This window comes from Leptinotarsa decemlineata, unplaced genomic scaffold (genome assembly GCF_025532065.1).
Source record: "Leptinotarsa decemlineata unplaced genomic scaffold, Ldec_3_MD MMD2_P_RNA_scaffold_4, whole genome shotgun sequence".
In the NCBI taxonomy this organism is placed as follows: Eukaryota; Metazoa; Arthropoda; class Insecta; order Coleoptera; family Chrysomelidae; genus Leptinotarsa; species Leptinotarsa decemlineata.
In genome coordinates this window covers 3,404,736-3,423,556 of record NW_027412531.1, presented here as the reverse complement: position 1 = coordinate 3,423,556, position 18,821 = coordinate 3,404,736, and the positions used below count along the sequence as shown (strand labels likewise).

General features: G+C 37.6%; 1 protein-coding gene across 1 annotated transcript in view; it reads right to left on the bottom strand.

The window, feature by feature from the left end:
• The window catches only part of LOC111513709 (juvenile hormone esterase), a 78,215-nt gene that overhangs the window by 28,463 nt on the left and 30,931 nt on the right, over nucleotides 1–18,821 (bottom strand). The window contains exons 5-6 of the mRNA XM_074186685.1: nucleotides 7,450–7,646; nucleotides 391–568 (exon numbers count right to left, since the gene is read on the bottom strand). Of these exons, the coding sequence (XP_074042786.1) occupies nucleotides 391–568; nucleotides 7,450–7,646 (375 nt within the window). The remainder of the gene's footprint in view (nucleotides 1–390; nucleotides 569–7,449; nucleotides 7,647–18,821) is intronic.

Genomic DNA, 18,821 nt, shown 5'->3' with positions numbered 1-18,821 from the left:
CCTTCCTTTCTTTGGAAGACTTCCTCATCCTTCTTTTTCTGTATCAAGATGGAGTAGTAGAAAGCCAAAAATTTTCTTTCCCAAAAATCATATCTGAATCTTCAGATCACTTAATAATGTGATATGTCCGAATTAATTCAAAGATCTTTTTGAACCCGTATTCAGATGTGACGGAAAAGGATATGAATAATGATAGGTTTATCACTTCAATATACAATTTAGCAAGTCCAAAAAATTTTTTTGAGTGAGTAGTTGAGAAAATTTAAATTATATTTGTATAATTGATTTGGAACGGTATCTCACTCGATCTTTATACCAATAAATAATTTTGAAGTAATTGTTACTCTGTCACAAAAAATTATTAGGTGTCTTCTAAAAAAACAGTCTCACCGGATACAGATTTTGCTGAAGCGGCTTCATTAGAGTTCACTCCTAGAAGACTTGGAACCTTCGTATAGTTTCCTGTTCGCAACATTTCCTCACTTTTACCAGTGAAAAATGCTCCATCATGAACTACTTCTTGTACTGGTCCAAATGCGAAACCGTCAAGAACATTGTTTAAGGTGACCTGAAAAATCAATGAAAACTGAAAAATCAGTGTACATACCTATATGTATCTATTTTGTTTGAAGGTGATTGACAATGTTTCATGATGAATTTCACTAGTTCGGACTTACATTGTCTACTATATAAAATGATTTGAAATCCCTGAAACAACTAAAAAAAGAAGAATTGAAAATGAGTAGCTGAAAATAACAATTATATTAACCAAAATAAACCTGAAATGAAATAATAGTGAAATAAAATACAAGTAAAAATAAAACAATTGAATAAATAAAATAAAGAAATGAAAATGAAAAAGTGGAGAGATTCCAAGTCACGTTAGTTCACTACGTTTCGATTGTTAGTATCTACAATCGTCTTCGGGTGATGACTGGACTGATTCCTTCGAGAGATGACTATTTATAGGTCGTTCGAGTACTTTCACTTATCCCCGCTTTCCATTTTCCGCTTCACTGGTTCCGTGGGAGATGACCGTTTTGGCGGGAGTTGGCCAGTATCTGAACCACAGTATCTGAACCACGAATCCAACCACCATCAATCGACTAAAAGAGGAATCATCAAGACTCTATTAGACCGTGCTTTTGGGCTCTGTAATACGAAGGAAGGTCTCGAGAAGGAACTGGACATCATCAAAAATGATCTTCAACGAAATGGCTACTCCAAAGCGATGGTACAAAAGACTTTGGCTAGAAGACAGCAGGAGCCTCGCAAGGAAGAGAAGCCGTCACAATCAGTGCTTGCACTTCCCTACATCAGATGATTATCGGAGAGGATAAGAAGGATTGGGTCCAAGTATAACATCAGAACCTGCTTCAGATCCGGTAACACTATCCGTAGCAGCCTCACGAAAACCAGGGCACCAAACGCGGACTGCGATTCCAAGAATTGCATTTACTGGATACCCTGTGAGTGCGGAAAATCCTATATTGGTAAAACTAAGAAGCCATTGAATGTTCGCATTGCCGAGCACAAGAAACACACACAGCGAGGGAAAACCAGCAAATCAGGAATAGCAGATCATGTTTGGACCCATCAACACAACATCGAGTGGTCCCAAGCTGAGATCTTGCACAGAGAGGAACATTGGTTTAGGAGAAAATTCAAGGAAGCCGCATACATGTTGTCCAACAACATATTCAGCCAAGCCAGCGTAGAAATACGCAACGTATGGAAACCCATCATCAATCGAAAAATGGCCAACTCCCACCGGTCATCTCCCACGGAACCAGCGGGGATAAGTGAAAGTACTCCTATAATTTACGACCTATAAATAGTCATCTCTCAGAGGAATCAGTCCAGTCATCACTCGAAGACGATTGTAGATACTAACAATCGAAACGTCGTGAACTAACGTGACTTGGAATCTCTTCACTTTTTTTTATTTTTATTTTCTTTCTTTTTTCATTTCTTTATTTTATTTATTCAATTGTTCTATTTTTACTTGTATTTTATTTCACTATTATTTCATTTCAGGTTTATTTTGGTTAATATAATTGTTATTTCCAGCTACTCATTTTCTTATTAGTCAGTGGGCTATGCTTGAAGACAGGCAGTAAACAAATCTGAAGAAATGAACTTCAAATGTTCAAGCCAGTCTCTATATATCTACACAGTAGGTTTAATGGACTGACGCCTATCAGAAAACAACTACTCCCCTGGCTAATACTACGAAGGGCGTTGGATTATATCCGACAGGCATCAGTGCAGGACTAATAAGAAAGTTTCTCTTGTTTATTCAGAGGAATCGGGCAAATTACGAATATGCAGTTGGTTAGTACCTCGTCCACTAGATGGAGAGACATTTTGTGATGTTCACTCCAACTTTGGAAGAGAAATGAAATACTCTGAAAGAATTCCGATTTTTAATTGTGGAATATCATTGACTTTAGGTCGATGATGGTCACTATCTTGCACTGATGAATGGCTAATAAGCCCGAAACCGGTCTGCAAGTGTGCCCGTTCCATAATCGAAAGTCGACTCTTTCAGTTGTATTGCCAATTGCATATGCAGGAAATTTTCTGTGAAGATTCCTGCACTGACTCCTGTCGGGTATAATTCAACGCCCTTCGTGGTATTAGCCAGGGGAGTAGTTGTTTTCTGATAGGCGTCAGTCCATTAAACCTACTGTATAGGTATATCGAGACTGGCTTGAACGTTTGAAGTTCTTTTGCTTTAGATTACTCATTTTCAGTTCTTCTTTTTTAGTTGTTTCAGGGATTTCAAATCATTTTATATAGTAGACAATGGAAGTCCGAACTAGTGAAATTCATGTATCTATTTTATCTACGAATATAATCATTTGAAGAAATATGTAAGAAGCACTTTCGTAATATACAACATCGAACACCTAAACTTCATATCAAACAACGAACTGCTCAAAAAGGTAAATAAAATGTAGTTTATGTTACTTTGGCGGCTTGGCTGTCCTTGTTCATCTTTCACTGCCTGAATCACTGTGCATGCTGTTTTTGGCAAGTGTATTGGCTTGGGATGTGGGGGTTGAGCAAACCGGCAATCGGATGCCTGTTTTCACGTAGCTCCGCTGGATAAAGGAATAACAGAATCACTTGTGGTTCTGTTATTCCCTAACTCAATGGCATCCCAAGGATAGCTTGATCCTAAGGTGTGACACTGGGCCTATCAGCTGTCTCTACGGAGCCTCTGAGATTTCGGGGGCCCTCTCGTCGTATCATCGCCTTGTTACGGTAATGCGGGGTTCCGCCGTGATTGGCCTTCTTTCCCTAGCTACTTTTATGGACAGACGCTGAGTCTACAGAGGAGATAGATGTCGAACTTACGACTCCAACTGACTTCCCTGTAAATTTAGATCAGGGGCGAGAGCTTCTCAACTTTCCAACTCCTGATTCAAATAACTGAACCTAAAATAAGTTTTGGTGGTGTAGCCTGGAAAAGACTGAGTCGTCTTCTGAAGAGCAGGGTACCTTATGAAACCGCCTTGCACCAAATTATTGAGCGGCGCACGCAGAATTTGTCTCAGAATGTGGAACAAACCCCCCATGAACAGGTTAGCAAACGTTTGCGCTCAAGTGATGATTCACCAAAACCAGAGGCAAAAAAGCCTTGTACGGTTGAAACTAATCAGGCGTCAGGTGTAGCTGACGTGCAAATGGGAAGGTTGTCGCGGATATCAAGGTGGGAATCCTTGTGGGTTGCGGTGGAGGGTCCAAACCTAACCTACTTTAGAATCATAAAAATCATAGAAATATTGAAGAGAAAGTATTCCGATCATCTGTATCTTAATTCACAATGAACAAAACTGGACAGAAACTACGTCAAACTGAGCATACTAAAGTGGGGAAGAAATGTTTTAGCTTTCTACTTCTGCATCTTTATACAGAAAATATGGGAATCTTCCAAATGAAGCAAGTAAGCAATCAATTCCAAAAAGGTAATTCTATACAAGGATGTGTAGTAGAGTATGCAATGAAGTAACTTTTCAGTAACTGGAAAAAACCCAACACGAAATAGCTTCTTTCATATAAACATTGAATTACATGAAAGAAAAATACTATCGAAACAAACACATTCGAACATTTATGTACATTTTGTGAATACTATAGGGGAGCATCGTTTTGTTAAAATATCATTCTCTGTGATATCAGTTAGAGTTGGGTCGATAGCATTCTGCAGTGAATTTAGAAACATCACCTGTTGAATTTCCTGAAGGAAACAAGAACCCGGTTGAGAAATTACAGAAAATGCCATTCGGCACGTTCAAATGTTTAGAGCTTTCGGTTATACCGGTTGAGGGATCACACCGTTCAAGAAGAAAGTACATTGGTCAGAAAAACACACATTGAATAGTAGATCACCATCCATATTGCTCGTAGAATCGAGATTTCGGTGAAATTACAAGCGCTGATCGATGTCTTTATTAACATATCTTCATTGTTCTCTCCATTTATGTATTGATTCATTTCTTGCACTATTTTATCAACAAAAGTTTATTGCAACCAATTTTCTTGTATTAAGTAGGATTTCATTCTTTTTTTTAATATGCACCGCTCTTGGTGGAATCAAATGTGCCAAGCCACTTGAACAATTCCCGTGAAAGTATCTATAGAAGCGAGACAAATCTCCAACCTTTCTTTAATGTTCCAGGCTATCAAGGTTGCACGTAATGTTATCGTCTCCAATCAGGCGGATGCCTCTTTTCTGGATGGAATCCAGCAACTTCAGGTTATGTTTGGGGGCAGAACTCCATACATGAGAAGAATACTCTAAAGAAGGTCTGATCTGAGCTTTATAAAGCATCAAAAGTTGCTGAGGTGTGTACAGTTTTCTGGTTCGGATCAGTGTTCCGAGCTTTTGAGTAGCAGCCTTTGTAATTCCAGCGACATGATTGTGCCAAGGCATATTGGTGTTAACAGTTTAACCCCAACAAACTTATCGAAGCAGAAAGCGGAATTGTGTGATGACAAATAAACTATCATCAACATATAGTAGCCAGCAGGTGTGTTCTAGAGCTCGTCGTTCGAATTGTACCATATGGACTTCTGGACTCAGTGGACTTTCCATTGTATTTCCTCATTTTTAGTTGATATATGGTACTATTATTATCTGAATATTGCTTAACATCAACATACTTCTAGTGAAATAGAAAGAAGGAGTTGCAATGAGAAGCCCGCTAAGTGCAGTAGTTGCCAACTTCTATATGGAACAATTCGAACGACGAGCTCTAGAACATTCGCTGGTCCGACACTCCTGCTGGTTACGATATATTGCTGGTGGCTTCGTGGTTGGGAGTCACGGGAAAAAGGAATTGACATGTTCTGGGATATTTGAATTCCTGGAACCTAAAAATCTAGTTCATAATGGAGAGAAAAAGGAAGGTAGAAACGTTTTTTGGATGTGTTAGTGAAGAGACGGGAGAGTGGCAGACTGAGGGATGAAATATATAGGAAACCAACCCATACGGATCGATTTTCGAACAAGCACTCCAATCATCATCCATGACTCGCATAGGACATGCCTGACAGTTTTATCTTCCTGTTCACACATCTTGCATAGAGGTGTGTCTACTAGCCCTTTATTATGGAGGTGTTTCCTTAGTTGACAGTGGTCAGTCAGAAATCCTACAGTCCAGCGTATATTCTTCCTGATCATCGCCAGATATTTCTTCAGCGCCAGCTTCCCAGGGTCGCCCAAGGTGATCCTGGCAAGATTGCATGCTTTGATTCCATCCATTTCATCTCTTTAGGGATTGATCATGGGTGTAACGTTTGGCTAGTTCCGAAATTGTTCAAGTCATCAGGCCGTAGGTGCCACTGGATCTTAAAATTCTCAGCCCAGCCACTTCTTTGGCTAAAGAGTCAGCAATGCGAATACTTTTATTCCTGTCGTGCCCTTGAATTCACCTCATGATAATCTTATCTACCGAGGCTTCGGCTAAATCTTGGTGGCACCCTAATACTAGTCCTGAGATAACACGTTGTCTGTTCAAGGCTAATAGGGCTTGTCTGCCCTATCAGTGCAGATTGTTATGTCTTTGCCAGAAATTCATTTCCTGGTTATTTCTTTTGTGGCAATTGAGATACCAGCCAGTTCTGTTTGAACCACGCTGATATTTTTTTCCCATTCCCCACTTAATCCTCAGGCTTAGTGATCTGGAGTACAGTCCACATCCTGAGCCTTCTTTGGTTTTTGAGCTGTCTGTATATATGCGTATTGCATTTGTAGCGTCTGACTCTGTGTTCTGTTTTATTTGTATTTCGTAGGGTTTATTAAACACAAACCTGGGTTTAATTGCATCACTTGTTGCCTGCAGCAGAGGTTGTGCAGTGAGCGCTTCTCGCCATAGGCTCAGCCTCAATTGACTCATTCCTACTTCGAGGTTTACACTAGCCGTGTGCAATCGTAACATGGCCATTAACGCAACCTCCTTTACGTACAGGTCCAGAGGGATCAGACCAGTAATTAATTCCATTGCCGCGGTTTGTGTTGTTCTCATGGCTCCTGTGATGTTTAAACAAGCAAATCGCTGTATTTGATATAATTTTCAGATGGTCGTTGCTTGTAGAACTTTCGGTCCCCATGAAATGGCTCCGTACGTTAACGTATGTCTCATTATTGCAGTGTAGATCGAGGTGACCACACGGGGTGAAAGACCCCATGCGCGTCCCACTGCCCTCCGACATGTATCTGCTTCTCTGGGTAACGAATGTAACGGGCGAAAATTCACTGAGGCTTACGATCCATACAGAAATACTTCATGTTGACACTGGAACTAACGTCCAACGGAAGAACTCTTCTGCCTCACTTAAGCGGTGTGACGACTGAATTGGGAGGATCCTCGGAAAACAAGGAGTTAGGGCTATTTTTAAGCTCATAATAACGATAGAAGATAGTCTTAGGTCAGTTGAAGACCCCAGAGATCTGTAAGTACCCTAGGAGTATATCGAATACCGTATAGTTTTGCAAAGGGCAGTCATGACATTGCTTTCGAACACACGAGTTCTTGATAAAACCAGAGGGTTAATATCCGAGGCCATTCACAGAGGCCTTAGAAACACATAAACACAAGAATCATCTCAAGCGTAAGGAAGGGAGCCTAAATATCAACAAGACATCGACACCGGTACTCAATAATACAAAGATTCTACCAATAGTTGAAAAAGGGTGGGACTAATAAGGTCCAAGAGCAATCGGCCGTCTGACCCTTAGACCCATTATAAATACAATTTTTGCGAAAGGTTCATTTTCTTGTAGTTCTGACTTACGGTACGTTTTTTATGACCAACCTATGAACCGCTCTGTATGAAGTTTTTTTTTATAATGTTTACCCAACGATGATTGACGATTTGTGATGATTTGTTAACGGTGAATTGAAATATTATGTCCAAAAGAATAGATTCATATTTTACCTGTGTATAAATTCTTGAACTGGCCTCTTGAAGCGCTTCGTAACTGATATTCTTCAATCCTGTTATCAATTTAGTGGAATTGTTGGTTACTATTCCTAACGTGCTGCCAATTTTGAATGCTGTTGATCTGGAATCCCTGGCAAGAGACCATAAACATAAAGATGTGCCGCTGTCCATAATAGTTCTTTGGAATAATCCTGTGAGAAAAAATAACACACTTGGGAGAACGATGATTCAACAGTCGCTGTAGTAAATGAAATATGTTACAGTTATCAATTCTGTTGGCCAGCAAGTGGTGAAATTTGTTGAAAAAAAATTAAAAGATTCCTCAATGATCAGTATGATGTTATCCGTATTTGATAAATAATAATAATAATAATAAAAATAATAATAATAATTGATAATAATGGAATGGTACTGGATACAGCCTGTAAAGTCGTCAGGAGTTCGGATCCCCTTCTCTGCATGGTCCGTGTCCATGAGAGAGCAGGAATTGGAGCTTTTCTCTTTAGGGCAGCTGCCTGAGCAGCTGATGAACTCGACACTGAACGAGGTGACCACAACTCTGTCACCGAGTTGGAACCTGTTCAGCAAAAAGCTCAGATGGGGTCTTCTTCAATAACATTGGAGACCTTGGCTTATTAAAGCGCCTGACCTTTGCTTTTTTCAGGTCGAGTGGGCTGAAGTCGGAAACGGAGGGGTTCATCATGGCTTGCCAGGATGGTGTCTTTGACACCTTAGTTTACCGCAGTCGCTTGATAGGTATAGAGGTTCCTGACACAAGGTGCAGTGCCTGCTGCGAGGCGCTTGAGACCCTAATGCACTTGCTATCAGTATGTCCAGCATATGCGGTCTCGGACTATATCCATCGACATAACGCGTCCCTAAGAGTGCTATATTACCATCTACGGCACTTTTAAGGTATTGACAAGACACCGGTGTTGCCCTACGCTCCGGGGATATTGGATCCATTATGGAGAACAAGAAGTGCCGAATGTATTGGAACTATTCGTTCCCCACCCTCAGGCTCATACAAGCTAATAAGCCTGATGTGGTCCTTCTCAACCACCAGAGCAAAACGATATTTGTCGTGGAGTTTTCAGCTCCTGGCGAACAAATATCGAGAGGAGGAAAAACATAAAATATCGATATTTTCTCTTCGAACTCCGCAGACTCTATCCAGATCACTCTGTCAAGATGGTTGTTCTGATTATTGGAGTCCTTGGTGGAATGATGTCCTCACTACTCTCGAATTTTAAAATCATATCGGCTTGCCGCACTAAGGCAGAAATCTTAGCCGCACAGATTCAGAAGGCTGTCATTCTTGGCGCACTACGCTTGCTCAGGACACATGATTCTCGGACCCAATGATCACTTACCCCAAGGTGTGGAGAGTGGTCATTAGTTGATAATGCTGGCGCGCCCTACCGAATGTATCGGGGCTTCGGGGGATAGGGCTCGACCAGCGCAGACTACGGTGAAAAAAAATAATGGGCTTTATTCATTGACATACGTTGTTTTAGAAGAAGAAGTAGATACAAAAATCAATGAAAGGGCGAAGTTCAGCCGAGGCTGTTTTACAACTTAACCTTGGGGATAGCATATTTAAATTATATAGAAATATAAAAATAATTGTAAATGAGGAATTTATGTGTATTGACGAGTAGGTGGAACAGCCAGGTTTTGGCAATCGGTAATCAACCAACCACCTCAAGAAAGACGAATGCAATTGTTTTGTATTTTTTTTAAGCGATTTACGTCAATTTGTATCAAAGCAGGCCCGTAGCTTATATCGCAATATCCTAATCTAGACAATATGAGGGTTTCGCAAAGTTTCAACTTCATTTTGGAAGTCATAATATCTCTACTTTGATAGAGTTGACGTAAGATACTGTACGAGCTACGACAAAGTGAATTTATTGGTTTGTGAAATCTCAGATCACCATCTAGCCACAAGCCCAAGTTCTTGCTTTCAGGAATTATTTGTAGTACCTAAGTCTTGTCCAAGTTTGATTTCAATTCTTCCTTCAATTTTCCACCTTTTGTGTTTCGGGCCAAAAAGTATCAGCTGATATTTTTTAGAATTCAATTTCAGGTTATGGACTTTAGATAGATCCAGTAACTTTTGTGGATCCATTGCCACCTGCCAGTTACTTGGAGGAAATCGATAATATAACTGAGTGTCATCTGCATAATGATGAACTGTGAAATGATCAATTATTTGGTACTGAAAAGCCAATAAGAAAAGTGTCTTACGGAGAAACATCCGGGTGTCTACCAGTGAGGATGACAGTGTTCCATGTAAGTAAAATTTCACTTTTTTCATTAATTATATTGTGTAGAAATCCTGTGAATGATATCTGATTCGATTCCATACGAATATTTGGAATACAAACGGAATCGAAACAATGTTTTCCGTATAATTCAGATTTCATATAAAAGTATTTGTTTCAAAAGTATTTTTCTTTCGTGTAATTCAATGTTTATATCAAAATAGCTGTTACTGAAAGTTACTTCTTTGCATGATCTACACATCTTTGTAAAGAGTTAACTTTTGAAATTGATTCCTGCCTTTCTTCCTTTGGAGATATACCAAATTTTTTGTATCTAGATGGAGAAATTGGAAGCCAACAACTTTCTTTCCCAACAATATTTGAGATTTTCAATGACCTCGAAATATTAACAATTCCTATCGTTAGTTGGCTAATTGAACATTCTTTGGAAATCAATATTCATTTGAACCATAATATGGTTGACGGAAAAAGTAGCGCAGCTGCAGCCGTAGTAGACATAATGATAGATAGATAGATGAACTAGAAAAATAATATGAATGTATGTTCATTTCACTGGACCATTCAATAGAGTAAACTGAGCTATCCCGAAAAGCTACCCTCATAGATAATTCAGAAAAGATAGACATGAGAGGACTGCTTTTAGCAAGCTCACTCTGAATATGGAGAAATCTGATTACTTTGAATTTCAATGAATCATTGCAAAATTTGAAGATATGTATAAATAACACTTATAAAATACTTCGGATGAAGATGAATTGCCAAGGAATAACTTGTAATCAATATTTGTAGAACCAGTCTTTCTGTGATGGGTGTTTTTGAGAGATTAGTAAAATTTATTTGAAATACTTAATTGAAATGAACTTATATTTCCAGATGTAATGGATTTTTGGAAATAATTGGAAAACTTTGAACGAGAGGAAAAAAATATCAATATATCAACAATACTTTTCAGAAATGTGTAGATTAATTTCACTAGTTCGGATTTCCATTGTCTACTATATAAAATGATTTGAAATCCCTGAAACAACTAAAAAAGAAGAATTGAAAATGAATAGCTGAAAATAACAATTATATTAACCAAAATAAACCTGAAATGAAATAATAGTGAAATAAAATACAAGAAAAAATAGAACAATTGAATAAATAAAAATAAATAAATGAAAAAACAAAATACCGGATACCTTGTGAGTGCGGAAAATCCTATATTGGTGAAACTAAGAGGCCATTGAATGTTCGCATTGCCGAGCACAGGAAACACACAGCGAGGGGAAACCAGCAAATCAGGAATAGCAGACCATGTTTGGACCAATAAACACAACATCGAGTGGTCCCAAGCTGAGATCTTGCACAGAGAGGAACATTGGTTTAGGAGAAAATTCAAGGAAGCCGCATACATGTTGTCCAACAACGTATTCAGCCAAGCCAGCGTAGGAATACGCAACATATTGAAACCCATCATCAAGCGAAAAATGGCCAACTCCCGCCAAAACGGTCTTCTCCCACGGAACCAGTGAAGCGAAAAATGGAAAGCGGGGATAAGTGAAAGTACTCGAACGACCTATAAATAGTCATCTCTCGGAGGAATCAGTCCAGTCATCACCCGAAGACGATTGTAGATACTAACAATCAAAACGTCGTGAACTAACGTGACTTGGAATCTCTCCACTTTTTATTTTTATTTTCTTTTTTCATTTCTTCATTTTTATTTATTCAATTGTTCTATTTTTACTTGTATTTTATTTCACTATCATTTCATTTCAGGTTTATTTTGGTTAATACAGGCTGATTCACGGTGGATGGCACATTAGACGTTTCTGGTGAACCAGACAACGGATCACTTTGAAAATTTAATGGAGAGCATATTCGGACATTCTCTAGCCAACTAAAATATTTTCGTCAATGCGATGTTGCCGCTTCTATTAGAAAGCAGTAGCAACTTTGATTTTTCAAATGGAACACTCTGTATATAATATTATTTTTGGAATCTCCAACAATTGCCCGACAACTTTTCTTGATATCTCTCTATACCTATCTGTTACCGTTTTCGAAATAAAAATTAATTTAAATTTTTTTCTTCGAGAATCATGACTTCTAAAAATGCCGATATCTTTTAGTTAAGAAGTACTATGATATCAAAATTTGGTTTGGAGTTAGGTGATACTTGGACACTTCCCACACGTCAGCCTAATCTCCGTTACTTCAATACAGGGTGGTAAAAAAATACAGTTTTTTCGTTTGCTTGAAAAAGTTGCTGAAATTTGATTATTTTAAATGAAACACCCTGTATATTATTGAAAATTCGGAAAGCTGCTGAAATTTGCTTTCTTTCTATGTATATCATACCTATACCTAACTAGTCAAGTTTCGGACTTATGAACATTTATTTGTGAAAATGTCCCTTCAGAATGGTATTTCCATTCGGTATTTGGTAAGCAGGCCATGATTACTATTTGACAGTAGCGTTGTGACATTCTCCTAATAATATCGACATTTTCGTCACTTCAGAAGTTGCAAATACCTTCAAAACGATGGAACAAAACTATTCAAACGAAGTTCTTATGAATTTGTTTATTATTTTTGGACAGTGTGTCAAAATTATCAGCAGAACATGTAGAAAGTTCAATGAAATGTATCCGAATCTACCGTCAATGAACCTCAAGAAATTTATACGAATTCAGAACAATTTCAATGCATTTGGATCAACTTTAAAAGCACCAAGAAACTTGCCTCGACCCGTAACTTTCGAAGACAACCAGATTAATGTCTTAGCATATTTTCACGCATTTCCCGAGTCATCGATAAGAAGTGCTGAAGAAGATTTGGGTATAAAATATTCATCGGTTCAAAGAATCTTGCGAAGATATAAAATGCATGATTATAAATTCACCAAAATTCAAGCAATGAAGCCTCAAGATCCTCAACAGAGAGTAGAATTTTGTGAAATGTTGTTGACACGCATTCAAGAAGATCCACTTTTTTTAAATAAAATTATTTGGACTGATGAATCGAAATTTTCGAGAGAAGGGATTTTCAATAGAAAAAATCGTCATTATTGGTCCAGTGAAAATCCTCACGTCACAAAAGAAGCCGGATTTCAAGAAAAATTTAGTTTTAATGTCTTCTGCATGTTGATGGACAACAAATTGAGGTACGTGATATACGAGGAGTCATCAACATCCAGAAGCTACCTGAATATTTTGGAGAATACTGTAGACAGTTTCGTGGATAATCTACCACTCGAAGATTATCGAAACTGTTGGTACCAACTAGACGGAGCTCCTGCACATTGCACAAGAGAAGTGAGCGCAGAACTGGATAGACTATTTGACGATCGGTGGATGAGGCGCTTGGGACCATGGAATTGGCCAGCGAGATCACCCGATCTTAATCCATTAGATTTTTATTTGTGGGGAATGTTTGAAGAAAAAGTTTACAAAATACCCGTGCGTTCGAGAGATGAATTGTTAGAAAGGATTGCCCAAACATTTGAAGATTTGGATCCCAATGAAATCAGATCTGCCACCACGAAAGCAGTCAACACCCGCATTTTAAAGTGCTTGGAAGTGAACGGCCAGCGATTCGAACATATTTTGAAATATTCAACATGATTGTTTTACTTTTTTATAATTATTCATATCAATATTTCCAATTTCAAGTTTCTTGGTGCTTTTTTAAAGTTTATCCAAACATATTGAAATTGTTCTGAATTCGTATAAATTTCTTGAGGTTCATTGGCGGTAGATTCGGATACATTTCATTGAACTTTCTACATGTTCTGCTGATAATATAATTTTGTCACACTGTCCAAAAATAATAAACAAATTCATAAGAACTTCGTTTGAATAGTTTTGTTCCATCGTTTTGAAGGTATTTGCAACTTCTGAAGTGACGAAAATGTCGATATTATTAGGAGAATGTCACAACGCTACTGTCAAATAGTAATCATGGCCTGCTTACCAAATACCGAATGGAAATACCATTCTGAAGGGACATTTTCACAAATAAATGTTCATAAGTCCGAAACTTGACTAGTTAGGTATAGGTATAATATACATAGAAAGAAATCAAATTTCAGCAGCTTTCCGAATTTCCAATAATATATAGGGTGTTCCATTTAAAATAATCAAATTTCAGCAACTTTTTCAAGCAAACGAAAAAACTGTATTTTTTTACCACCCTGTATTGAAGTAACGGAGATTAGGCTGACGTGTGGGAAGTGTCCAAGTATCATCTAACTCCAAACCAAATTTCGATATCATAGTACTTCTTAACTAAAAGATATCGGCGTTTTTAGAAGTCATGATTTTCGAAGAAAAAAATTGAAATTAATTTTTATTTCGAAAACGGTAACAGATAGGTATAGGGAAATATCAAGAAAAGTTGTCGGGCAATTGTTGGAGATTCCAAAAATAATATTATATACAGAGTGTTCCATTTGAAAAATCAAAGTTGCTACTGCTTTCTAATAGAAGCGGCAACACCGCATTGTCGAAAATATTTTAGTTGGCTAGAGAATGTCCGAATATGCCCTCCATTAAATTTTCAAAGTGATCCGTTGTCTGGTTCACCAGAAACGTCTAATGTGCCATCCACCGTGAATCAGCCTGTATAATTGTTATTTTCAGCTATTCATTTTCAATTCTTCTTTTTTAGTTGTTTCAGGGATTTCAAATAATTTCGTATAGTAGACAATGGAAGTCCGAACTAGTGAAATTCATCATGGAACATTGTCAATCACCTTCAAACAAACGGTGTGTAGATTAAGCCCAGAAAATTATAGCCTAGTTCACAGTAGTAGCGCGCTGGATCGAGAAAATTCATGAATGTAACTTCGAAATAGAACATCGAGCTGGGACTAGCCATATAAACGGAGATGCCCTGTCACGGAGACCATGTCCCGATGACTGCTCACATTGCCGACGAGCAGAAGAGAAGGAAGCAGTTATTTGTAGAACTACAGCTGTAGACAACAATCGGAAGGACGATAAGATTAAGGAAGACCAAGAGTAAGACCTAGATCTTGGTTTAATCATCGGATGGAAAAAAAATAATCAAAGATCATCGTGACAGGAGGTAGTGGGTTATTCGCCAGCGGTTGAGTCTTACTTGGCCCAATGGAACTCCTTTACCTTGGAAAATGAGGTTCTGAAGTAGGCGTGGAATTTGGAGACGGTGGAGAAAAAAGGCGCCAGACAGCGGTATTCAGGAACAGACGATGGGAGGTGCTCAAAGAAATCCATGATGGAGTAACTGGAGGACATCTGGGAGTAACGAAGACCCTCCAGAAAGTGAGACAACGGTTTTACTGGGCTGATTGTCAAGCCAACGTCAAGGACTGTTGTAGAAAGTGTCAGCTGTCAGTAACGGACTTTGGGTACGATCGAAAGCTCCAATGCGCCAGAATAACGCATTTGAGATAATCGACATCGCCGGCCCGTTTCCAGAGTCCGACCACGAGAACAAATACATCCTGGTAGCCATGGACTTACCTCAGTAAGTGGGCAGAAGCCTATGCCCTGCCCAACCAGGAAGCCTTTAACGTCACTGACGTACTGGTAAAGGAATTGATATGTCGATCCGGTGTCCCATTTGAGCTGTATTCGGACCAGGGCAGAAATTTCGAGTCCAACCTGTTCCTAGAAATTTGTAAACTGGTGGACATTCGAAAGACCCGAAACACAGCCTTACATCGACAGTCCGATGGAATGGTGAAACGAATGAATAAGACCATAAACCGCCACTTGTCCAAGGTAGTCTCTGACCATCAAAGAGACTGGGACCAGTACCTCCATTTATGCCGGTAGTGCACGAGTCAACATCAAGGCGAATGCTGGAGGATTCGAAACCGGTGACCTAGTTTGGCTGTACAACTCTGAGTGACGCCGTGGTTTATCACCGAAGTTGCGGAACTCGTGAGAAGGTCCGCTGATTACGCACTAGCTCACTGCGTGGCCGAGGATCTCCAAATGTCCAGGGGTATCACTGTGGTATTCAACAAGAAATTTGGTTAGCTCCAAACATTACGAGAACATAATCCTGGAGTCGAAGGAGTGCTACAGTTGAAGAAGGGTCAGAGAAACATTTTCTACTTGGTGACTAAAAAGCATTCTCAATACAAACCATCCTATATAGATGTCTGAAGGAGTCTTACCAAATTGAGGGACACGATGATCGATCAAAATCTTGTGGACTTGGCTATCTCGAAATTAGCCTCTGGGCTCGACAGGCTGGATTGGAGAATTTGGAGTATCGAAAAAAAGAAATGAAGCTTTCTATGTTTTTACCACTTTCATTTTGTAACTAACGTTACTGCAGTTTCGTCCTATACGGACATTTTCAAACTTATACAATAAACTGGAATTTGGTGTGCGGTAACCATCTTCCACGACCGAGCATGAAGACTGTGGAGTGTTACTTTCATCGAATTTCATAATGCAGATATGGAGAGTCCTGCAGGTATCGACATACGACAAGGATGGCATTTCGGGGCAAAGCGTCTTTAAGAAGGGGGCAATTTAACGAATCTGAAGCCGTCCCTGACCGATAGGCCAGCCAAATCATCGAACAAACACATGACCTTACCTCAAAAGAATGCAGTCGGGAATCGCCGTTAAATTTCTAGTACCGAATCGACTACAGAATTCTAAAATGGATCTTTACCGATATACGCCCGTCTTCCCGACCTAAGAAGGCAGTTCAGAAAGTGAGTCGAGCGGCTAAACAAGAAATTCAAATAGTGGAAATGAATTAAGCATTAGTTGCTAAGTGTGGTAATGAACAATTTAGTTTGTGATTAGTGAAATATTGTTGGAAATAAATTTGTTCAAGACAGTTAGTTCATTAATTTTCTACAATATGAAGCTGATGAAAAATAAAAACGTTCCAAAAGATTGCAGAAGAGTATTCAAAAATAATTGAAAACATTTTTCAACTGTACATAATATGAATAAATAAATTTAAAAATGATATTCATTTAATTTTCCATTTTCTTAGTAAAAGTCCTTATTATAATTTTATAAGATTTATTTGCCTGTACTTCTAAAAAAACGTCATTACAAAACCTATTTCGTTTCAGCCAATAATGAAAGTTGAAAATGAAATAAAAATAGTTGTGCATTGAAAAGAAATGGAAAAACATTTTTTATGAACAATAGTCAATAATTGAATCAATAATAGAGCTAGAACTTGAATAAGAAGGTGAAATTGTTAATAAACAAAAAACTTGGAGCATTATTGTCATATCTGCAATAGTTTAGTAGTTATTTAGATTTATAAAATGAGAGAGCGGATGAAAAAGAAGTTTCAAGGCATAATAATATTGAAAGCTATACAAAAAATAAAAAAAATAGAAAACAATGAATGCCTATATTTATTACATAATCAAGTAATGAAAAAATACATGGAAAAAATTAATTCATTCATAACAAATTGTTTTTTGAATAAACAAATAAAAAACGAAATAATTTTTTTTCAATTTTTGATCTTCAAGAAAAAAAATTGTTTCACAATTTTAATATTAGGTCGCAAAAAACAGATTTTTTAGCAGCAAATAAATTTCTTAGGGAACAGTTTTTTTTTCTGAAAATCATAATTTTTATCAATGAGTATATTACGAAAAAAAATGTCAGATTTACTCATAAACGATATTTGTTTATAACGATTTTTCAGTCAATAACAGTAGAAAATGAAAAAAATTGAGTTAGACATCAAAACGATCAAGATTAAAAAAAATATTTACTTTTTCAAATTTTTTATTTTTTTCAAGGATACATTATAAAAACTATACAAACACACTTTTGTCTATTTTCCACACTAGTGTGGAAAATAGACAAAAGTGTGTTTTCATAGTTTTAATAGAGTATCTTCAGTGAACATGAATTTACACAAAATGAACAAGTCGACAATCGAATACATGTAATTTTCAATTGTTAATAAAAAAGTGGAATAACAAATTTTTTTAATTTTTGCAACAGCGATCTCTTCATTAGTCTATTGAGAATAACTCCAGTGAAAAAAAATCCAGGGTATTAGTTTGTTAATTATCAGGGTTTTTATGTTTACTCTCAAATTTCAAAAAATTATTATGTAACAAATGCATAATTAATGGAGAATTGGAATTTCAAACCGCGGATTATTGTTCATTGATGTATTCCAAAACTACATTCTCAATTTTTATATTTAATATGTTCAAATAATTTTTTTTGTTGCTGTGTCTTGACGCACCGCGCGTGAATGTCAGACTACCCGTTTTTGGCTCTAATTTGATGATTTTTTTGGATCTTTTTTAAAATACTGAAATTTTTAATATTATTTGAGACATTCAAAAAACAACAAATCATAATTTTTTCCACTGATTTTTTTATAACTTTTGGAATTTTTTTCAGCGCCTTTTCGAACTTTTCCTCAAACTTTCTACGTGACAATACGAATCAAATGACATCTTGATCGTAATTTTCGGAGACTATATAAAAATTTTAGAAGAAAATGGTACATGTGAACTAGACTTCTCTATTCAGTCCAAGTCTCCAGAAAACACTGCAGCCTCTTGGGCTTATTGCGTTTATTCTCCCATTTTCTCGTGATACCCATTCCATCAGTCTCTATTCCTGTACTAGTTTGTACAAGTTCCGTGTTGGATGTTCGTCATATTCTTCTGGACGTAATTTCGTACGTCCATATATTGCCTGCCTCCTGTGATTCAGTGCCTCACATTGGCATGAAATGTGTAGAGCTGTTTCTATCCCTTCGTTGCATAATCTGCAGCTGAGGTCTCCGTTATACAGCCCCATTTTATTCAGGTGTCCTCTAAGCGGACAATGACCGCTTAGTAACCCTGTTATCATCCTCTATGCTGATGACACAACCCTATTAACTTCCTCCAAAACTATGACCAATGTTGTGAATAGATCGAGTGAAGCACAGACAAAAGCAGAAAAATGGTTCCATGCAGATAAACTTTTTATTAAGAAAAGTAAAACACAAAATATGATCTTTACATTAAAAAACACTAATGATTACGAAAACTCATTGAAAAGTGCGAAATTCCTAGGTGTGTATCTTGATCCAAAATTGAAATGG